Source organism: Pristiophorus japonicus, chromosome 15 (genome assembly GCF_044704955.1).
Source record: "Pristiophorus japonicus isolate sPriJap1 chromosome 15, sPriJap1.hap1, whole genome shotgun sequence".
Lineage (NCBI taxonomy): Eukaryota > Metazoa > Chordata > Chondrichthyes > Pristiophoridae > Pristiophorus > Pristiophorus japonicus.
The window spans coordinates 104,892,337-104,916,996 of NC_091991.1; the positions used below are offsets into that span (position 1 = coordinate 104,892,337).

At 43.3% G+C, this 24,660-nt stretch overlaps 1 protein-coding gene across 2 annotated transcripts in view; it reads right to left on the reverse strand.

The window, feature by feature from the left end:
• The window catches only part of LOC139280937 (dynein axonemal assembly factor 5-like), a 111,692-nt gene that overhangs the window by 33,514 nt on the left and 53,518 nt on the right, over nt 1–24,660 (reverse strand). For both annotated transcript variants that reach the window (XM_070900750.1, XM_070900751.1), the window contains exons 6-8: nt 21,163–21,375; nt 12,672–12,815; nt 3,463–3,631 (exon numbers count right to left, since the gene is read on the reverse strand). In XM_070900750.1, coding sequence (XP_070756851.1) covers nt 3,463–3,631; nt 12,672–12,815; nt 21,163–21,375 — 526 coding nt within the window. The remainder of the gene's footprint in view (nt 1–3,462; nt 3,632–12,671; nt 12,816–21,162; nt 21,376–24,660) is intronic.

Below are 24,660 nucleotides of genomic sequence, written 5' to 3' on the forward strand. Positions count from 1 at the left end.
ATGAAACTATCTCGGGGTTCAGAGAGTGCAGTCAGAAAAAGATCAATTAAGAAATGAAAGGGAAAATGGATCAACCAATCATTAGTATGTAGGGGCGTATTGGGGGAGGGGCAGAGGGGTTTTGGGGGATGGGCAGAGGGGTACTGGGGGGGGGGAAAGAGGGGATGGAAGAATACAGTTATTGAATAAAAGCAGCTTTAATGGAGGCTGTGCAACAGACGACAGAAAAGACCACCATGGACATGAGGCCAGGCATTTCCAGTTTGTATGAAGAATAAGGAAGAAACCTGCCAACAATATTATCACCTTAAATACAATAGAAAATAAGGATACAAAAGCAAAATACTGCGGATGCTGGAATCTGGAATAAAAACAGAAAATGCTGGGAACACTCAGCAGGTCATGCAGCGTCTGTGGAGAGAAACAAAGTTAACGTTTCTGGCCGATGACCCTTCGTCAGAAAATAAGGATGTCACTTGGCTCCTCTGTCCAGGGAGTAGATTATTTGATATTATATGCTGACTATTTGCCAATTTAACACAATGATGGCAAAATATTACAACACCGAAAGCCATTAACATCCAAAAAAGGAGGTTTTGTGCAGGGTATATAACCCCAAACGTTGGTCTGCCCTCGTCACTCAGATGTTGATGCACATGTATTTCCAGCATTTGAGGTTAGTTCTTGCGCCGTGCAGGATCAGATGCCGGATTAGAGCAAGTCTGCGCTCTTGAGCCCGAGAAAACTCTGGGCAGCCGTCAGTGAGATGGACAGTGAGCACCATCCCTTCGCCACTGACCGCAAATTCCGGGCCATTAAAAGTAAATGGCTGCAGTTCATAACGCTCTGCTCGAGAAGTGTACCATCCTAGGCAGTCCCTCAAAATCCAGGAAGACTTGCTTCCACAGTTCTCAGGTGACTGAACAGTTCAATACGGGAATTACAGTCTCTGTCACAGGTGGGACAGACAGTGGTTGGAGGAAGGGGTGGGTGGGGAGTCTGGTTTGTCGCACGCTCCTTCGCTCGATTTCTGCATGTTCTCGGCGACGAGACTCGAGGTGCTCAGCACCCTCCCGGATGCTTTTCCTCCACTTAGGGTGGTCTTTGGCCAGGTACTCCCAGGTGTCGGTTGCACTTTATCAAGGAGGCTTTGAGGGTGTCTTTGAAACGTTTCCTCTGCCCACCTGGGGCTCACTTGCCATGTAGGAGTTCCGAGTAGAGTGCTTGTTTTGAGAGTCTCGTGTCGGGCGTGCGGATGATGTGGGCCACGCAACGGAGCTGGTCGAGTGTGCAGTGCTTCGATGCTGGGGATGTTGGCCTGATCGAGAACACCAAAGTTAGTATATCTGTCCTCCCAGTGGATTTGCAGGATCTTGGAGGCAGCGCTGGTGGCACTTCGCCAGTGTTTTGAGGTGTCTACTGTACATGGTCCATGTCTTTGAGCCATACAGGAGGGCGGGTCTCACTACTGCCCTGTAGACCATAAGCTTGGTGCCAGATTTGAGGTTCTGGACTTCAAACACTCTCTTCCTCAGGCGGCCGAAGGCTGCGCTGGTGCACTGGAGATGGTGTTGGACCTTGTCATCAATGTCTGCCCTTGCTGATAGTAGGCTCCCGAAGTATGGAAAGTGGTCATGGAAGTGTACTAAGGGACTGACTGACATACCAGATACGACCTGGAATCCCTGGACTTTACGCCAGCCTGAACTAATGGAATGAGAGTCTCCTATCTCAGTCAGCTATGAAGGTGCCACATGAAATTAGGTTAAAATCTGCAGTTCTTTTAAAAAAAGCAGTTGCTTGAACTGTGCAAAAAGGTCCCAGGAGCAACTGTGTGTTAGGGTTCACAGAGATCCAAGCAGGAGCACAAACCAAGGTGTATTTACAGTTTAGAAACAGAACTTTGGTAAATAAACTTTTACTACCATTTGTGTGTCAAGAAAAGTCATTAGTTTGACCAGAAAACTGCTCGTGTGTGTATTCAATCCATCACTGCGAACTGTAGCACAAGACTATGCCAAATCCAGAAACCAGATTACTGCAATTGGGATAATTGTCAGCTTGGGCATAGAATTCTGCAAAGACAGTATAAAAATAAAATACTGCTTCTGGAACGTAGGGGACAAGATTTCCTTACATTGCAACAAGGATCTTTGTATTGCATCAGTTCCATGCTTTAGTTGACGTGGGACTGTTGGATGCTGATATCTGAATGCAAGGAGCAGAAAAAAAGTCCATGCCCCCAGCACTAATGCCTCTCAATTTAATGAACAGCAAAAAAATGAAGCACAGCTAGTTTGACTATTTTAAGAAAAAGTATACATTAAATAGATGAGTATTATACACAAACTTTTAAAAAAAATGTCCTTTTACTTTTCTCCAGCTCAACCCACACATTGAAAAGCTTGCTGCTCCCGTTGTCACAAGGTTACGATGTATATGGAAGGCTTTCCCCCTCCCCTTTCTGTCCCCACCCAGGGGATTTGGTTGCCACTGGATAGAGGTACTCCCCTCAGGAAAAGCTCTGCGAATTTCACTCAATACCTGGACTCTAATACAAGTCTCCTGCCAACATTCAGATTTGCAGCTACCATAGAACTACCACTATACTGTATTTTGAATCATGTATTTTGCTGCACTGCTACAGTAATCCCAGACTTGTTGCTGATAAAAAAAAATCAAAGAAAGGAGTTTAAAAAACAAAACAGGAAAAGGAAGAAACACCTTTATATGGAAGACTGTGGAGCAGAGCGGCTGCCCATTGTAAAGGCCATACTACAGCAGTACAATCACAAGCTCGCTTTGTTCTTCTCTGGACCATTGATTCGATTGGAAAACTTACTGAAGTAAAATAAACCCAGCTCTCTATTCGGATAAAATTGAAGATATGTGCAACGGAACTGAAAAATAAAGCTCAACTAAAAGAGGTTAACAGGTTGGATTTGTGTGAAACAATTGTTTAGAATTGTGCGAAAGGATTGAATGGCAGGAAGCGGCCATGATCTACCATGATGATGGATAGTGGAAACTGCAGGGTATTCGAGTGAGCCCAGAGTTTGGTCCTACACACATGGTACTGCAGTACCCTCGGCGGGGGACCAAGGACAAAGTGCAACACAACTGACCAACTGAACGGAATCGTTCTTGGCTATGATGTTGATTTAGATCAGACAGGTGACGATTGGAGTTAGCAGACCGGGAAATTAAGCTCGACTCCACCACCACCCTGCCACCATACATTTGGCAGACCAGTTAGGAAGGTGAATAATTGGGGTGCAAATAAGAGAAGTTCCACCGTACAGTAGTTTAAATACAGATAGGGCTTGATATTCTGTAACTTAAAACAGCAATAGTCCTCAAGTATGCAGAAAACTTCACATGCAAAATCTTTAAAAAAGATATTTAGGCCCAAGATGCCGGCTATATAAAATGGGACTGAGCGACACAATTTATCCTCCTTACCCGATTGAGTAATAATAGTTTCAAACTGCAGGTGCTGCACAGTGTAGTTGATCCACTGGTGCTGCGTGTCAGCCACCCATCCAATCAGCTGGCTTATATGTTGTCTATACAGGTCCAAAAAGTTATCCACGTTCTGTGCTGCTGCGAGGGAAGCCAAGGTCTTCTCCACCTGCAACCAGTTCACAGCTTTCATTGTGCAACATGTTGAAGAACAGCAGCTCACTATAATGGCATAAACAATTAGCTACGACAGTATAGACCAACCGCTTAGAGCAGACACATCAGTGCAGACCCAATTTGTCCAGTATATCTGATGTCTGTTGCAGGCAATCAGCCTGGGCCCCTCAGATTGCAGTGCTCTAACCAACAATGCCAAAGCCCCTTAAGTTTGACAGTTGCACAGTCAGCAAACAAGTAAAGAAGGAAAAGGTTTTAATCAAGATCCAATCCTGCATCAGGCTGAATTGCTATTGGAGAGCACCAGAGAGTAGACGAGGCAGAACAGAAAACAAACTTAGACCTGCATGAGGTACAGGCAAACTGCAATGAATCTTGCATATGTATTTGGTTTGTAAATGGAATGCGGGTAGTGGAAGCAGATTCAGTAGTAACTTTCAAAACACATGCACACTCAAAAAGGAAAAACATTGCAGAGCTGTGGGGAAAGAGCAGGGAAATGGGACTAATTGGATAACTCTTTCAAAGAGCCTGCACAGGCACATTGGGCTGAAGGGCCTCTTCCTGTGCTTTACGATTCTATGTAATGCAATTGCCCAGACAGATTGGGTTCAGTATAAGTTGAGACCATGGCCTATGCCCATCTCCACTGTATACACTTCCTGCTGAAAGTAAAGGCCGTGGTTCCAGTCAATTCATAGCTTATAACCTATTTACGGAGAACAGGCCTGGAACAGTTGTATCTGCATATTAAACTCATGTAAAATGAGAGGTTTTAATATTACCATAATCCAGGTTAGGAGGAATTTTGTGCTCATTAAGGTAAGATATCTACATTCAAAATGGACAGGATAAAAAACTTCACATGTCTTTCATCAGCATGTGACAGATACAACATTGCTACATGAAGCATAAAACCCCCTCAGTTCTTTTCGAGTAATGTACCTTAACGCCAAACTTCTTAATGATCACCAACTCCTGCACCAATGTAATGTTCCATTTCCCACACCATCCATCCTCGCTGCTTTTCAGAGACAGATTGCCAATTTGTGCCTAATTATAGAAAGTTTCGTGCTGTGGCCTTGTTCCCATTAGGAAACGGATGGAGACTGCCCAAAATTAGTTCACTTACGACCCCTTACAAATGGGTACAGAGAACAGACTCCCATCTCATCATTATGGGCTGGATTCAAACTGGGTGTAAAAGTGTGCTAACTCTGCTTCCAAAGGCCTCAGATTCTCAGCTTTTTTCAACCCTTTGATTCACTGACAATTTTGTTATAGGATTAAAACATCCTGTGATTGGTGCTCATTTCTTTAATTCTAATTAACAAAAGCTTATAAACTAGCACTCCTTCCCCTGCACCAGGATGCAATTTCCATCCTGATCCAACACAAGCTATCCGTTCAGCCGTGGCTCAGAGGTTGTACTCTTGCCTCCAAAACAGAAGGTTGTGGGTTCAAGTTCCACTCCAGGGACAGCATCACAAAATCTAGGCTGACACTCCCAGTGCCAGTACTGAGGGAGTGCTGCACTGTCACAGGAGTGTGTGCGTGCGTGCGGTCGGAAGAAGGAGTGTGCCCATTAGGAATTTGATTAAGACTTCTCCAAACCCATTTCACATGGGACACCAACAGCCTTTCATACCACTTATCTGGGCTGTATTCAAAGCCAGGTTCCAGTGTTCAAATTATTATTTGCTAACTCTTAGCATCATACAAAGAAATTACCTTCTGAGAATGTTTTCAGAGAAAAGTTGGCACATTTTGAGGACTACAAAAGCAATTCAGCATTTGAGCAATTAAGGGAGACGTGCCCTTACCTCCTATTGAATCTATCTGCGGCCGCAACCGAGACTCCAGGATGGTATGTTGCCTCCCTGGTGCAAGGATCAAGGATGTCTCTGAGCGGGTGCAGGACATTCTAAAAAGGGAGGGAGAACAGCCAGTTGTCGTGGTGCACATTGGTACCAACGACATTGGTAAAAAAAAAGGGATGAGGTCCCACGAGACGAATTTAAGGAACTAGGAGCTAAATTAAAAAGTAGGACCTCAAAAGTAGTAATCTCGGGATTGCTACCAGTGCCACGTGCTAGTCAGAGTAGGAATCGCAGGATAGCGCAGATGAATATGTGGCTTGAGCAGTGGTGCAGCAGGGAGGGATTCAAATTCCTGGGGCATTGGAACAGGTTCTGGGGGAGGTGGGACCAGTACAAACCGGACGTTCTGCACCTGGGCAGGACCAGAACCAATGTCCTAGGGGGAGTGTTTGCTAGTGCTGTTGGGCAGGAGTTAAACTAATATGGCAGGGGGATGCGAACCAATACAGGGAGACAGAGGGAAACAAAAAGGAGACAAAAACAAAAGACAGAAAGGAGATGAGTAAAAGTGGAGGGCAGAGAAACCCAAGGCAAAAAACAAAAAGGGCCACTGAATATAAAGGGGCTGCAGGAGGGGTCAAAACTAAAAATCATGGTTTAAAAACTAGGATTAAAACACTCTACCTAAATGCACGCAGCATTCGAAATAAAGTAAATGAGTTGATGGCATAAATCATTACAAATGGGTATGATTTGGTGGCCATTACAGAAACATGGTTGCAGGGGGACCAAGACTGGGAATTAAACATACAGGGGTATCTGACAATTCCGAAAGATAGACAAGAAGGGAAAGGAGGTGGGGTAGTTCTGTTAATAAAGGATGATATCAGGGCAGTTGTGAGAGACGATATTGGCTCTAATGAACAAAATGTTGAATCATTTTGGGTGGAGATTAGAGATAGTAAGGGGAAAAAGTCACTGGTGGGCGTAGTTTATAGGCCCCCAAATAATAACTTCACGGTGGGGTGGGCAATAATCAAGGGAATAATGGAGGCATGTGAAAAAGGAACGGCAGTAGTCATGGGGGATTTTAACCTACATATCGATTGGTCAACTCAAATCGCACGGGGTAGCCTGGAGGAGGAATTCATAGAATGCATACGGGATTGTTTCTTAGAACAGTATGTAACAGAACCTACAAGGGAGCAAGCTATCTTAGATCTGGTCCTGTGTAATGAGACAGGAAAAATAAACGATCTCCTCGTAAAAGATCCTCTCGGAATGAGTGATCACAGTATGGTTGAATTTGTAATACAGATTGAGGGTGAGGAAATTGTGTCAGAAACGAGCGTACTATGCTTAAACAAAGGGGATTACAGTGGGATGAGGGCAGAGTTGGCTAAAGTAGACTGAAAACACAGACTAAACGGTGGCACAATTGAGGAACAGTGGAGGACTTTTAAGGAGCTCTTTCATAGTGTGCAACAAAAATATATTCCAGTGAAAAAGAAGGGCGGTAAGAGAAGGGATAACCAGTCGTGGATAACCATGGAAATAAAGGGGAGTATCAAATCAAAGACCAATGCGTATAAGGTGGCCAAGGTTAGTGGGAAACTAGAGGATTGGGAAAATTTTAAACAACAGCAAAGAATGACTAAAAACGCAATAAAGAAAGGAAAGATAGATTACGAAGGTAAACTTGCGCAAAACATAAAAACAAATAGTAAAAGCTTTTACCGATATATAAAACGGAAAAGAGTGACTAAAGTAAATGTTGGTCCCTTAGAAGATGAGAAGGGGGATTTAATAATGGGAAATGTGGAAATGGCTGAGACCTCAAACAATTATTTTGCTTCGGTCTTCACAGTGGAAGACACAAAAACCATGCCAAAAATTGCTGGTCACAGGAATGTGGGAAGGGAGGACCTTGAGACAATCACTATCACTATCACTAGGCGGGTAGTGCTGGACAGGCTAATGGGACTCAAGGTAGACCAGTCCCCTGGTCCTGATGAAATGCATCCCAGGGTATTAAAAGAGATGGCGGAAGTTATAGCAGATGCATTCGTTATAATCTACCAAAATTCTCTGGACTCTGGGAAGGTACCAGCGGATTGGAAAGCAGCTAATGTAACGCCTCTGTTTAAAAAAGGGGGCAGACAAAAGGCAGGTAACTATAGGCCGGTTAGTTTAACATCTGTAGTGGGGAAAATGCTTGAAGCTATCATTAAGGAAGAAATAGCAGGACATCTAGATAGGAATAGTGCAATCAAGCAGACGCAGCATGGATTCATGAAGGGGAAATCATGTTTAACTAATTTACTGGAATTATTTCAGGATATAACGAGCATGGTGGATAGAGGTGTACCGATGGATGTGGTGTATTTAGATTTTCAAAAGGCATTCGATAAGGTGCCACACAAAAGCTTACTGCAGAAGATAGAGGTACGCAGAGTCAGAGGAAATGTATTAGCATGGATAGAGAATTGTCTGGCGAACAGAAAGCAGAGAGTCGGGATAAATGGGTCCTTTTCGGGTTGGAAATCGGTGGTTAGTGGTGTGCGCCACAGGGATCGGTGCTGGGACCACAACTGTTTACAATATACATAGGTGACCTGGAAGAGGGGACAGAGTGTAGTGTAACAAAATTTGCAGATGACACTAAGATTAGTGGGAAAGCGGGTTGTGTAGGGGACACAGAGAGGCTACAAAGAGATTTGGATAGGTTAAGCGAATGGGCTAAGGTTTGGCAGATGGAATACAATGTCGGAAAGTGTGAGGTCATCCACCTTGGGAAAAAAAACAGTAAAGGGAATATTATTTGAATGGGGAGAAATTACAACATGCTGAGGTGCAGAGGGACCTGGGGGTCCTTGTGCATGAATCCCAAAAAGTTAGTTTGCAGGTGCAGCAGGTAATCAGGAAGGCGAATGGAATGTTGGCCTTCATTGCGAGAGGGATGGAGTACAAAAGCAGGGAGGTCCTGCTGCAACTGTATAGGGTATTGGTAAGGCCGCACCTGGAGTACTGTGTGCAGTTTTGGTCACCTTACTTAAGGAAGGATATACTGGCTTTGGAGGGGGTACAGAGACGATTCACTAGGCTGATTCCGGAGATGAGGGGGTTACCTTATGATGATAGATTGAGTAGACTGGGTCTTTACTCGTTGAAGTTCAGAAGAATGAGGGGTGATCTTATAGAAACATTTAAAATCATGAAAGGGATAGACAAGATAGAGGCAGAGAGGTTGTTTCCACTGGTAGGGGAGACTAGAACTAGAGGGCACAGCCTCAAAATACGGGGGAGCCAATTTAAAACCGAGTTGAGAAGGAATTTCTTCTCCCAGAGGGTTGTGAATCTGTGGAATTCTCTGCCCAAGGAAGCAGTGGAGGCTCGCTCATTGAATGTATCCAAGTCACAGATAGATAGATTTTTAACCAATAAGGGAATTAAGGATTACGGGGAGAGGGCGGGTAAGTGGAGCTGAGTCCACGGCCAGATCAGCCATGATCTTATTGAATGGCGGATCAGGCTCGAGGGGCTAGATGGCCTACTCCTGTTCCTAATTCTTATGTTCTTATATCTAATGTTCCTGTATGAAAAGATCCTTCAAAAAGGATGCTTAGTTTTTCATTGATTTGAGGAAAAAGTGGTACAATCTAACCCAAGTTCATTATGCGGGAGATGAAAATTATTCCCAATACATTTTTCAAGGTTCTCACCACCCAAGTGAAACAAAGGCATTGCCACCTAGGTGACAGAGCACACTGAGCGGCTTCACAAACTGGCAGGCTAAAGGTTCAAACCCGCAATGCTACGCAGGTCAATATATGGGGAACGGCACAAAGTGGAGTCCAGCCACTTCTCCACAGGAAAGGAAAGAACATTGGAGGTGCCTTGGCCCAATCTTGCAGACTTCCTCACTGGCTGGTTACTGAGCTGTACTTGCAGAGTCCCTTTAAGCTTCTCAGCTGTCAGTCCTCTATGCCAACAAATGGTGCACTGCACAGGAGCACCCAAGAAAAGGGTAGAAGAGAATTTGTAAGTGTACTTTTACTATTTTTTGCCCCTGCTCAAGTGTCTCCCTAAAAAGCAACTTGATCAAAAAAATGTCAGACTCCCTCTCGCACACAAAAAATATTTCACTTTGTATAGGAAAATTCTGATTCATTCTGTCCGTTCTCCAATCAGATCAGGAAATGGAACAAGTTGAAAATAGCTACAGCTTTTCTTCTGAAAAAGGTCAATGGAAACTGAACACATCTTTTGCTTCATTACTTTTTAAATACAATTAGCCTTTGGAATCAACAGCAATAGTTATTGCTCAGGATCAGAGCCCAGGATCTGTTCCCTGAAATATTTCCAATGATTGCACGTGAATACACTCATTAGACTAGAAAGCAGCACATGGCATTCACAATCAAAGACACTCACAAAAACATTTGCAAGCACTTAAGGTGCCTAAATATTAATTATTACGACAGTTTGCGCAGTCAGGAGATAATCACCGAAATTACAAATCGCTAACAGCTGCAACTCCTGCTCAATTTCAGTATTCAAGTACCTTGAAATTTGTGAAAACTAACTTTGAAAGCTTAACCGTATAAAATATATGCATGATGCACACCATCTTAATGAAATGGAGGATTTCCAATGCACCATGTCTGGGTAAAGCACTTTGTGCATTGAATCATTAAAACTATTATATTAGATTCACTAGATTGATTACTGGGATAAGAGGGTTGTCCTATAAGGAGAGATTGAGCCTATACTCTGTGGAGTTTAGAAGAATGAGAGGGGATCTCATTGAAACTTACAACATTCTGAGGGGTGATTGACAGGATTGATGCTGAGAGGTTGTTTCCCCCTGGCTGGAGAGTCTGGAACTACGGGTCACAGTCTCAGGGTACTTAAAACTGAGATGAGGAGGAATTTCTTCACTCAGTGGGTTGTGAATCTTTGGCATTCTCTCCCCCAGAGGGCTGTGGATGCTGAATCGTTGAGTATATTCAAGGCTGAGACAGATAGATTTTTGGACTCTCGGGAAATCAAGGGACATGAGGATTGGGAGGGTGGGGGAGTGGAGTTGAGGTCGAAGATCAGCCATGATCGCATTGAATGGCAGAGCAGGCTCGAGGGGCCGAATGGCCTACTCCGGCTCCTAATTCTTATGTTCTTATGTATAATTCCAGTTGTACTGTCCAGCACTTGTTCTGCATTATTCTTGTATTGAAAATCTCAAGATTGGTTACTAAGCACAACTTTAACTTGGATTGCATTTTCATTGAGGAGGTCTAAAAGAACATAGCATCAAACGGCTTAAGAAAATGAGAATTTTTAGGAACAGGAAATGCCAGTGAGCCCAAGAAAGCTGTCCCACTGCCACAGGCGGCCCCACCTAGCCGCCTTCTCATTATATTCCTTCAATCTTTCTCTTTCCAGAAATGTATTAAATTCTCTTTTGAACCTCTTAACTATTCGAATAGCATTTTCATATTAACGTATTCCTACATTACAACAGTGACTAACACTTCAAAGGTACTTCATTGGCTGTAAAGCGTTTTAGGACGGCCCGAGGTTGTGAAAGGAGTTATAGAAATGCAAGTTCTTCCTTTCATTATTATTCAGTAGCTTGATCACCCTTTGGGTATAAAGTTCCACCTTCTTTAGTCCTAACCACTTGTCATTGTGAACAATTTGCCTGGATCAGCTTTGTCAATTTCTTTCATATCTTCAAAATTTAAATTAGGTCACCTCAAAGTGTCATCCTTTCCAAAGTAAATGAGCCCAGCTTCCTTAACCTGTGCTCAGAACTGAAGTTGTAGATAGCCACAATGACTTCATTGCTCACCTCTCAAAGACAATAATATATTTCTTACAATGAGGCAAGAAGAACTGACCAGTACTTTAGATGGGGTCTGTTCAAAGACTTCCGTGCAGCAGTTTTACAACCTCGAAATCTGTGTGCTATCCCTTGCTAATCCAACCTACCAGCTTATTTGCTTTTTCTACTGTACCATAGCCATCAGCCATGATCATATTGAATGGTGGTGCAGGCTCGAAGGGCCGAATGGCCTGCTCCTGCATCAATATCTATGTTTCTATGTTTCAAAGATCTACCCACCAGAGAAGAGACCTCTTTCACTATAACATTGCTTCATTTAACACAAACTCCATGCTCCCATAAGTATTTGACACATTCCCACAAAGAGCGGCAGGTGCCACTTATTCCCCTACTGTAGCTTAAAAAAAAACTAAAGCCTTCTGAATTGTGATTCATCATTTGCCCTGCCTCCTGTTTAGGCATCATCTGCCAACTTGCCAGTTTTACTTCCTATACCCTCATCCAAAACATATACATCAAAATAGCAGGAGGGCACAACAGCAACTGCCTTGTGTACCCTGCTCATAACTGCGTTCCAGCCTGAAAATAACCCAGATGGTGACTTTCGATTTCCTATTTTTTTTTAAAGCCAATTTTCTATTCAGTGCTACACTTCACCTCCTATTTAATGACTCCTTACCAGAGCCATTAATAGGCAATGTGGAACCTTGCCAAAAGTTTTTTGAAAAACCAACTGCATATTAAATTTTCCACCATACCAGAAATCTCTTGGATATTTTTGGCAAGTTAGTCAAATATGACCTCTCATTCCTGAATCCATGCCGACGGTCCTTTAACTAGTTATGAAAAGTAGAGTGAAGTTCAAAATCTAAGCAAAACCACACTCTAGAGCTGAGGATTCAATTTTAATGCACCTTTTCTGACAAGGCCATCGATTATAGGGTCAGAAGCAGGTTGGATAAGAGATGGCGAGGATAGAGATACGGCATAAATAACGATGCAAGTGAAAGAGAGAAAATGGGGAAAATGGCACACAGAAACAAACTACTGTGACCAACTTATTTTTGAATTATTCCATTTGAAAGGATTATATTTCTTCAATGTACCTTGTATGAGGTTTAAAAACTTGGGATCAATTCAACATTTCTTCCTCTCAAAACCACTTCAACTCTCAGAAAAGCCAAACACTTTGCAAGATGGAACTTTAGCTATAAATTAGCATGTACCCAAAATTAAAGCATCGAGACAGTGAAACCCATTCATTTAGGCTTTGAAATGGTTGGCTTTCTAAAAAAAAAATCAATTGCCAAATTACAGATGAACTTTATTTAACTAAGTGATGTGGATAGGTTTGCACTTTGTAATACCTTGTTTTTCAGTTCTTGGTCAGATGCTATAGCTGCAATGGTCACCAGCACTTTAAGCAGTGGCAGATTGATTTCACTGCATTGCTTCCCACAGACTGTAATTAACATCTCCACACACAGAAGCAGTTGTTCCAAATACTCCACCTATAGGCATCATCAAGAAGAAAATAAAAGAATCAATGAATATTTTCTACGTCAGAAATGCACGGACCATTTGACCTTTTTTGTACATATGAATAGAACCCCATGGGAATTTATGTGGTCTTAATGGAAATTAGAAATTTGTTCCAAATTTGATCCCAAAGCTATATTAGAACCTCTTACATCATCATTCTTAACTCCCAAGTGTTTTTAATATTTTAAAACTGCTAAGACTCCTCTGGTGGGTACAGAAGCAACAAGTGCACTTCAAGTTTAACACTGGAAACCTACACACTTCCCACAGGTCATCAGCTGCTTCAGATACATCAACTTCCTGTGGAGAAGTAGCAGGCACAAGATAACATTACAAACTAATTTCCTGCTACAAGCATTGCATGTTGGTAAATGTTTTCAATAATAGCTGACATTGACCGATATACTTTTCTACAGCATCATCTTTGGAGCTTTATATTTTTTCCCCATATTATTTTGTTGCCTACTTGGAACCCTTTATTTCCATTCATTTGATTGCTGGTTGTATGAAACTGCCTAAAGATTATTGCTAATCGAAAGGATTGCTCGAGATCCAGTATGTGTGACCTCAATGTGCTAAAGCATCGTTCCTTTTGTACAAAGACAGTATTTTCTTCCTAACTTGTTTGGACAAAAGCCACAAATCTATTTTCTCATACCACTTTCTTGTAGGTTGTCATTAATGCAACAAATTTCAAAGACATGGATCCAATTTCATTCAACTGGGCTGCCAGGTGCAGAGTTTGGCTAAGGACACAAGGGTAAATACCTCCAGACAAGACGCTCAACACTTTTTGAAAGGAGTGAATTTCCTTCTACAACAAAGAACCTCAAATTGCTGTTCTCCTGATCATCGTGTATTTTCTTCAGCAGCCACTATTAACAGCTGGCTCTGATCGACAGAAAGAATTTATATCCAGATCCAATCTATTCAAACTATTTGATGGAGAGAAAATTCTGCCTTTACTTCTCAAAGACATGGCTGCACATACATCAAGGTTGGCGATACGTCTTGATGAGCCTGGATAGTCGCGTACTTTCATTCATAAACTGCACAATTGGCAATTTGAAGTATTTTCAAATACGCTCAAGTGATCAACAAAATTTAACACATTTAAAAAATAAAACCAATTGAACTAAAAATTAAAAAGCATAATAAAAAACAATCAGTGGCAAATATCCTTCCTGCAATGGGATGTCCAGTTACTACCTGCGTGTGCTGCCTGACAAAAGGCACAACCTGTTGCTTCTGTAATGTGTTGTGCGTTGGCAGCTGCCGGCCAGAGAAAATGGTGAATGGTAAAATGAGGGGAAGTAGGGCACCCGTGCCATAGGGCTGTAGATCGGTACCCTTGGATAGAATGAACGCCAGCTGGAAATTGACTGCATGGAAGCAGAGATGCTAGAACTGCTTATAGGAAAACTAGAGTGGGAAAACTACATTGAGCAAACAAGTTGAGGTGTCGCAGCATTAATGTCCTGAAGTCAGATTCGCATAAACAAACATCCAACCACGTAACGGCATAGTATCATTGCAATATCCCTATTCAAGATGTAGATCTCGACTGTCAGACATTGTGACTGGAAGGCTGTTTCCAGTGGGGTTCCACAGGGCTCAGTTCTAGGTTCCTTGCTTTTTGTGGTACAGGTATACACATCAATGATTTAGACTTGAATATAGGAGGTATGATTAAGATGATACTAAAATCGGCCGTGTGGTTGATAATGAAGAAGAAAGCTGCGGACTGCAGGAAGATATCAATGAACTGGTCAGGTGGGCAGAACAGGGGCAAATGGAATTCAATCTGGAGAAGTGTGAGGTAATGAATTTGGGGAGGACCAACAAGGCAAGGGAATACACATTAAATGGTAGGAACAAAAAGGACCTTAGAGTGCATGTCCACAGGTCCCTGAAGGTAGCAGGACAGGTAGATAAGGTGGTTAAGGCGGCATACAGAATACAGGTCGAGCATCCGAAATCCGGAAACCTCGGAACCTCGGCTGTTCCGGATATTGGAACGTCTTTACCAAGACCGAGGTAGGTGGGGTCGGGCAGCCGAGGTAAGGGGGAGGCGAGGTCAGGCCGGGGAGAGGTCGGGGCGAGGTCGGGGCGAGGTCGGGGCGAGGTCGGATTTCGGAACATTTTCCAGCTTCCGGACGACCCCACCATGGATCGGCCCGGTGTCTGGATTCTGGAACATTCCGAATTTTGGAACTCCGAATTTCAGACGCTCAACCTGCACTTTCCTTTATTAGCCGAGACATAGAATACAAGAGCACTGAGGTTATGCTTGAACTGTATAAAACACTGGTTAGGCCACAGCTGGAGTACTGCATGCAGTTCTGGTCACCGCCTTACAGGAAAGATGTGATTGCACTGGAGAGGGTAGAGGAGATTTACGAGAATGTTGCCTGGTCTGGAGAATTTCAGCTATGAGGAAAAATTGGATAGGCTGGGTTTGTTTCTTTGGTATAGAGGAGGCTGAGAGGAGACTTTATTGAGGTGTATAAAATTATGAACGGCCTAGATAAGAGTGGATAGGACAAACTATTTCCCTTAGCAGAGGAGTCAACAACCAGGGGGCATAGATTTAAAGTAATTAGGAGGAGGTTTAGAGGAGATATGAGGGGAAATTTCTTCACCCAGAGGGTGGTGGGGGTCTGGAACTCACTGCCTGAATGGATGGTAGAGGCAAAAACCCTCATCAAGTGCACATCCAAGTACCCTTTAAATGTGCCATAACCTACAGGGCTACGGACCAAGAGCTGGAAAGTGGGATTAGGCTGGATAGCTCTTGGTTGGCCGGCGCAGACATCTTGGGCCGAAATGGCCTCCTTCCGTGCTGTAAATTTCTATGTTTCTATGATTAAGGTCTTGCAGCAATAAGTGCATTGATTTTCCCGACAGCATGAGATTCATTTTAATATAAAGCACCTTGACTTCCAATAGTACAAGTCATGCCATGCTTGCTCATTAGCTGATGTTCTTCAACTTCAATTTCCATCTCAGCAGTAGAAACTGCCGTAAAGTGTGGCTATCCAACAAGAACAGTATTGGCTCAGCCCTCCATGATCAACATGGGGATTGGCCGCATGAGCAAAGTACCACAGAGGCTGTGGGCACCCAGTCAGCTGACCTCAGTACAAGGCAGCATCTTCAGGAGTGGCAAGGAGATGGGGGAGAACTGCAAATAAGTGTGTTAAAACAGCAAAAACAGGGACGAAATGAGAAGGCAAAAAAGTAGAAAAAGTGCTCAATGAATTTTAAGTCTTTACTTTAGTGATATAAAGTTATTACAATAGTAAAGCTATACTTGACATCTGTAATAATAGCAATATTTTCAATGTCACAGCAGTTGAGGCTGAATTTCAGACAACTGGCTGGCCCAGTAAATCTGTAATTCTCTGGAGTAGTCAATGGTCTAAAGGTCAAGGTACATTCTATAAACATAAACAAGGAATGATCTTACTGTATTTCAGGAGCAATCCTTGGGTAATAAAATACTGTCTTTCTTCACTAAAGCATTCTTTGTATTAGTGGGCTGGATTTTCGGCTGAGTTGCGCCTGGGTTAGCACCCCAGCTAATGCCATTTTTGGGCGTAATGCCGGGCGTCCAGGATTTTCAGCCTGGCCGGTTGATTCAGCTACTGGTTAGCACCAGCGCAAAAAACTTACAGTCCCGCCATTCATTTTGACTGAGATCCTGACGTTAATCATCGTGCAACACTGCACTAGCGCCCCAGATGGAACATTCGGCCCTTACACCTCATTTAACGCCCGCCCCAGGAAACGTCTGAAAACCAGGTGGTCTCAGGGTGTGGCAGGCGGTATAATTGAAGAGATGAGGATCCTACATCGCAGGTCACATTGACTGCAACGGTTGCGCACATAACGTTGTGTGAAGTTCCGAGTCGCAAACTTCACTTCTATCTGCCATTACAGTGCCCTAACAACTTCAGTGAGAGAATTTAATGGGGGCATTACTAGTTCGCCAGCGTATCATGCTCCATGCTATTGTCAGGCGGCGTCAAGCTAGAAGGGCGGCACTTCGCCATGTCAGCCCACGGATGAGGAGAGGCCCGACATCCGGGGAGGAGGGCTCACTGCCCACGGATTTACAGGCATCAACGCTCACACCTCCAGCTCTCTGAGGAGCAGTGTGTGAGGAGGCTGCGCTTCCGAAAGGAAGTGCTGACAGAGATATGCCATCTCCTACAGCCAGACTGTTGCCTGGACCGCTCTGGAGGCAGCCTTCAATACTCCCCTCAACAGATATCCGAATTCATTGTTGTGTGCTGCACATTGCATAACTTGGCCATCATGAGGGACCAGGCATTGCCAGTGGGGATTGCAGGCCCACCTCAGGAGGAGGAGGACAACGAAGAGGAGCCTGGTGAGGCCCATTAGATAGCCACATCATCCACGAGGGAGGCAGCGTGGAGATGCTGCTGGACCAAGAGTCGCACGTCGCCAGCTCGTAACGGCCCTCCTAAATGGAGGAAACTGAGGGATGGAGCTAATACTGGGCACTTCCTTTCGGAATCGCAGCCTCCTCACACACTACTCCTCAGAGAGCTGGAGGTGTGAGCGTTGGTGCCTGTAAACCCATGGGTGGTGAGGCCTCCTCCCCGGATGTCTTCGGCCTCTCCTCATCCGTGGGCCGACATGGCCAAGAGCACTTCTTCTAGCTTGACGCCACCTGGCAATAGCATGGCGCATGATATGCTGGCGAACTAGTAATGCCCCTATTAAATTTTCTCACTGAAGTTGTAAGGGCACAGTAATGGCAGATAAAGGCACATCTCCGGTGAACATTGGAATGATTCAAAAGACACCAATGGCAAATGATAATCCATATATTTTACTGCAACAAAGTCAAAAAACTCCCTCCACCAAAATACAAGATACAATGTTATGTTGCAGGGCACTAAACAACAACAAAACTTTTTTACCACCGTAAGTTTCAGCTCAGGCACACAAAGTCCTTTGTGCAATGCCCGAGTTAATGCTAACGCTCCTCCAACTTACATTTTTGCGGAAATTTGCAGTTGAGGACGCAAACCATTTCAGGCGCTATTTTTAACGTCATGCCACGATTAACGCCCCAAAATCGCAAAAGCCGACAATCCAGCCCACAGTCATAATGTGTTAACGTTTCCAACAACTTCCTCACTGATAGTTAGTGCTCGGTTAGTAAGTGATGACACCTTGTTCCAAACAGGGCTTCCAGAAACCACTAATAGTGTCCCAGCTTTTCCTTTTCTTTGCTTGTGGATGCCAAATAAACATTAACATTTGACAGAATAAGTGAAATAGAAGAAGGCATGTTTAATACGACGAACTAGTATGATGTTGTTGTAACCAAGCTGTGCCTAGTTATTACATGCCTTCAGCTTAAGTGATGTAGTACTTAACAGGAATTACAGAAGGGATAGGGGCTCATCTATTGTTTCAAGTGCGAGCAAATTGGTCTCTGGCGAATGCAATGAGGCAAATTCCTCAGCGTCTGAAAGTTCAAATGTCATTAGCTTGTCCAAACTCACAAGGTTATTTGGAAACAATTATTAAAATGTATAGATAACAAATCATGGCAATGTTATTGTTTTAATTCCCATGGTCAGATTAGTTACAATTACTGGTCCGTATATTGCACAAAGGTGGTGGAGATCAGAGTGATTTATGTAAGCATTTTGATAGCGTGATTCATTGCTTTTTTAGTTTGTGATGAACCTTTCAAAGAACCTGCTTGGCTGAATTCCCAGTGTGACACTAACTCGGGCTCAATGCTAAAGCTTTTAAAATTATCATAAGCTTTGAAATACAGAAATAATTACTTCAGAGTTAACAAAAGCACTAAAATGGTTTGCAAATACACCTGTTTCATTTTTAATTGAATTATCCATTAATTTTGCAATGACTGAAAATGCAAGACAAATAAGGCGGCCATGACCAAAAAAACTCTATGCTGTCTTCTCAGTTAATGATGAAGTCAATAGTGCACTAGAACTGCAGGAAAAAAATGGTTAGTTAACCAAAATTATGCTTAAATAAATATTACACCTAAAAAAAATATACACACCAATGTTTATGGTTGGGACATTGACGGGTAGATGCCAGTGTTGTAGCTGTACTGGAACAGCTTGGCTAGAGGCGCGGCTAGTTCTGGAGCACAAGTCTTCAGCACGACAGCCGGGATGTTATTGGGGCCTATAGCCTTTGCTGTATCCAGTGCGCTCAACCGCTTCTTCATATCTCATGGAGTGAATCGAATTGGCTGAAGACTGGCTTCTGTGATGGTGGGGACCTCAGGAGGAGGGAGATATGGATCATCCATTCGGCACCTCTGGCATAAGATGGTTGCAAATGCTTCAACCTTGTCTTTAGCACTTGTATGCTGGGCTCCGTCATCATTGAGAATGGGGATATTCATGGAGCCTCCTCCTCCCGTTAGCTGTTTAACGGTCCACCACCATTCATGACTGGATGTGGCAGGACTGCAGAGCTGATCTTACCCATTGGTTGTGGGATCGCTTAGCTCTGTCTGTAGCATGCTGCTTCTGTTGTTTAGCATGCATGCATGCAGTCCTGTGTTGTAGCTTCCCCAGGTTGGCACCTCATTTTTAGGTACGCCTGGTGCTGCTCCTGGCATGCTCTTCTACACTCCTCATTGAACCAGGATTGGTTGCCTGGCTTGATGGTAATGGTAGAGTGAGGGATATATCAGGCCATGAGGTTACAGATTGTGGTGGAATACAATTCTGCTGCTGATGGCCCACAGCGCCTCATGGATGCCCAGTTTTGAGCTGCTAGATCTGTTCTGAATCTATCCCATTTAGCACATTGGTAGCACCACACACATCTCAAAAATCTCCTGGGAGGACAAACGCACCAACATTAACGTCCTCGACCAGGCCAACATCCCCAGCATTGAAGCACTGCACACTTGATCAGCTCCACTGGGCAGGCCACATCATTTGCATGCCAGATACTCATGCCAAAGCAAGCGCTCTACTCCTTCACGGCAAACGAGCCAAATGTGGGCAGAGGAAATGTTACAAGGACACCCTGAAAGCCTCCCTGAAAAAGTACAACATCTCCACCGATACCTGGGAGTCCCTAGCCAAAGACCGCCCTAAGTGGAGGAAGAGCATCCGAGAGGGCGGCGAGCACCTCGAGTCTCATTGCCGAGAGCATGCAGAAACCAAGCATAGACAGCCTGTCCCACCCACCCTTTCCCTCAACGACTATCTGTCCCACCTGTGATAGGGACTGTCTCGTATTAGACTGTTCAGCCACCTAAGGACTCATTTTAAGAGTGGAAGCAAGTCTTCCTCGATTCCGAGGGACTGCCTATGATGATGATGAGCACCACACAATGTCCCCTCATGGCTCTTGCCATCTTACTGTCACACAAACCCAATTTGTCACTAGATTACTTATTTTCTGCAAAGCAGCTCAGCTAATCCAATTGGAAAATTCACGAATGCCAATCAATCATTTTCATCTCCATGTCCCAAGCCCTTTATTTAGATCTGGTATTCAAAACCCTCAATATAATCCAAAGCTCAGTTGACAGGAAATAGATAAACCATCGCTGAATGGTTTCTTCATTTGAGAAGAATTGCCTGCTGCCTCGGTTAATTTTCCTCTTTCCCAGCCTGCCTTTTGATAACTAACAGCTTTAAATTGCACTTTTAGTACCAACCATTCACAGCACAGGCCTGCATCATTTAGCACCAATGTTTCCCAGAGCATCACCAATCCACACATAACATGGGTAACATCCGATAAATAAACAGGGAAACATGCCAGAGCTCAATTATGTCCTGAAATATTGTACAGTACTCCTCACCGTTTGCCAATCTCCCTCCTTTTGTGTTGTACTTTAAGTATATAGTGAAACTGCACTGTTATCTAATGTAAATTGGCCAGCTCTTCTACCCAAGGAATACTTATCTTCAAGGCAAAAAGGGGTGGTAATGGGACTAGAAAAAAGAAACAAAAAGATGGGTGTCGAGGAGCTGTAAATGCCTTTCCCTGCCCCTCCCCCCCTTTCCCTTGCCCCTACACTTGCTTAAAACCTGTTACATCTCTAACATTTCCATTTCTGATGAAGGGTCATCGACCTGAAATGTTAACTTTGTTTCTTGCTCCACAGATGCTGCCTGACCTGCTGAGTATTTCCAGCTTTTTCTGTTTTTATTTCAGATTTCCAGCATGTGCAATATTTTGCTTTTGTCAGAAGAATATGAAACTTTGAGAAAAATACATTGGAACATATCTAGGCATCAAATCTTTATTTATTTCAACATTTACCTTTTCAGATACTTGGCATGTGTCGGGAAGAGCTAGGGTTGTTCCAATTCTGATCAGATGTGGGTGTAGGACTTGCTCAGAGCTGCCTTTTATGACCGCGCACAGCATCATCAGGTGAGCAGTGCAGGCGCATTTCCCGAGCGCTGTCAGAATCAATTTCAAAGAGACCTCAGGATTCACAAAGGTTCCAATCAGCTCTGCTGCTTTCACAGACTAAAAGGTGGAATGACAGATGTCAAGTCACGGGATGCAACTGGAAAACTTTATCACCACAAGCTGGAGTGTTTTAAAGCCTAATTCGGGAAAATAGCCGATCTGCTTAATATAAATATTGCACTGCAAATGTCACAAAATCATTTACGAGCACCTAACAATTTTTCATATTTGACTAAAAATAGGCTGTTACAATTTAATGTAGTGTATAATGCAAGATTTTAAATAGTGCGGTCCAAAAATGTCTTTCAAACTATATGGCTAATCAATTATTTCTGATTGTAGAGGCTGGTGTAGAATTTATACTGATAGCAGAAAAAAATTGCTTAGTTTCTCGAAGCAATAAAAAGCACATTTAATTTCAATGTGGTCACATTTGTCAAAATTAGTGTGCGTGTGTGTTAAGATGTGCTTATGATTGAGTAACTAGTAGAATAATTCTCAAAAACATGAAAACACATTACACAAGTAACCCAAGAGATGAAAGTCGCTTCTGCTTTAAAACAATAAATGACATGTTGTTGCTTTAACAATGATAGAAGAGAAAACCTTCATCCAATCGGCCTGGCTAGCAATCTCTTTTCAACGATACCTCAGTGCTACTGGGCTAACCAGCTAGTATAAGAAGAACATACTACTTCTTCAAGTGAAAACCGTGTTGAATATATAAACATGATTACTGCTCATTTATTTACAGCAGTATTTTGTACAGATTGAAATCAAATGTGTTTTGTACAATAGGATTACTCTGAATGCACTTTGTTCAGTATTTTAGAGAAGGGGGGTGGATAGGACTGCCTCCATCAAATTAAACATTTAGGAGAAACACTACTTCTTTTCAGTAATAGGTTTGTTATTGCGTACTCAAAAAAAGTGCAAACAATCAATTTAGACAGGATCATCCCCCTTGGAACCACAGCCAAGAACAGTATGAGCTGTTGCAATAATGTGCAGGGCAGCTCAGCATGCAACGGAATGCAAACATGGCAACACGGGATGCTCTGAAAAAGCAAAACATGGCAACAGATCTGCAAGTCCACCATGAACTAGTCTACAGGAATCCCCCCCGCCCCAGGATCATTGTACAGAAGCTGTTCCTGGTTAAGTTGGAACAACTCATTCCCCATGTACCATTCCGTCCAGTAATGTGGCTGCTGAACTCACCTAACTAAGGCAGCCAGAGTGACATGCGGCCCTGGGAAATAAATGCACAATCTTGTGATTGGGAAGCTGCTCTTGGAAACTAAAATGTTTCCGTCTGGTAGCATTTATTGTCTAACAGCCGTCACTGTGAACAAAGCAGCAACAGCATTTTCAAAACTAGCACTGGATCAAAGCTCCACATTTCCTACATATCATGAGAGCTTCTAGTCCTTTGCTCCAGAACGACAACATTTTTGTACCAAAAATCAATCCTTCAAGACTGCAATAAACAAAAAGCACCAAAATCAAACAAAACGGAACTGATTTTTTTTTTCAAAAAGTAGAAATAAAACAGAAAATGCAAGGCAGATCGCTCAGCAATTGAAATGTAAAATTGAGTTCATGTTTCAGGCAGAACAATTCATCTGAAACTAAAATGGAGTAATTTCCAAACATATTGTGGATCAGTGTCCCCGATTTCCTTTGCCCCACTCGTAGTGGCCGTGTCTTCAGTCACCAAAGCCCCAAGCTCTAGAATTCCCTCCCTAAACTCCCCACCTCTTTTAAGATGCTCCTTAAAAGCTACCTCTCCTGACTTAATGGCCCAGAAATTCCAACATCCCGGGCCTGTACAAACTTTCTAAGGACCCGGGATGGCATCGGAAAAGCTGGTTTTCAGCACGCAATGCACATACGCTGAAAACCAGCTTGACAGATCATCTGCAGATCAGGTGCAAGGACATTTGTACGGGCAAGATTGCAGGATTTATGCATATCTTGCCCAGCAAATGTCCTCAAAAATCTTGCGCCTGATAAAAGCAGGCACTTAGTCTACTTTTACAGGCACAAATGTTTTAAAACACACTAAAACATGATAAAATAAAATTACAAAAACATATTTTATTGTTTAAAAACCCTCCCCACTACAGTAAGTTTATTTTTAACCAGAATTTTAAAAACTTAAAAAAAAATTTTTTAAATTGGAATATGTATTTATGACGACATTAATAACTTTAATTTCAATTAATTTTAAATACGTGTGGTCTGTTTTTTATTTTTTTATTATTGTGTGTGTTTTTTCCCCCATTAATAGCACTGAGAACTGGTAGATACGAGTTCTCGGTGCTATTAATGGAAACCTATGGAATACTGTACCTGATTGGCTGAGCAGTCACACGTGACTGCACCTTCTGCGTGGGAACCCTCCGGACAGGAGCGCGCTTTGCAGCGCGGGAAGAGAAGGACTCCTCAACGGAATCCAGGGCACCTCCTCGACCGCCAGATACTTTCGTAAAAGTTCTCCGGTCATAGAAACATAGAAAATAGGTGCAGGAGTAGGCCATTCAGCTCTTCTAGCCTGCACCGCCATTCAATGAGTTCATGGCTGAACATGCAATTTCAGTACCCCATTCCTGCTTTCTCACCATACCCCTTGATCCCCCGAGTAGTAAGGACTTCATCTAACTCCTTTTTGAATATATTTAGTGAATTGGCCTCAACAACTTTCTGTGGTAGAGAATTCCACAGGTTCACCACTCTCTGGGTGAAGAAGTTTCTCCTCATCTCGGTCCTAAATGGCTTACCCCTTATCCTTAGACTGTGTCCCCTGGTTCTGGATTTCCCCAACATTGGGAACATTCTTCCTGCATCCAACCTGTCCAAACCCGTCAGAATTTTAAACGTTTCTCATGCTTCTGAACTCCAAGCCCAGTTGATCCAGTCTTTCTTGATAGGTCAGTCCCACCATCCCGGGAATCAGTCTGGTGAACCTTCGCTGCACTCCCTCAATAGCAAGAATGTCCTTCCTCAAGTTAGGAGACCAAAACTGTACACAATACTCCAGGTGTGGCCTCACCAAGGCCCTGTACAACTGTAGCAACACCTCCCTGCCCCTGTACTCAAATCCCCTCGCTATGAAGGCCAACATGCCATTTGCTTTCTTAACCGCCTGCTGTACCTGCATGCCAACCTTCAATGACTGATGTACCATGACACCCAGGTCTCGTTGCACCTCCCCTTTTCCTAATCTGTCACCATTCAGATAATAGTCTGTCTCTCTGTTTTTACCACCAAAGTGGATAACTTCACATTTATCCACATTATACTTCATCTGCCATGCATTTGCCCACTCACCTAACTATC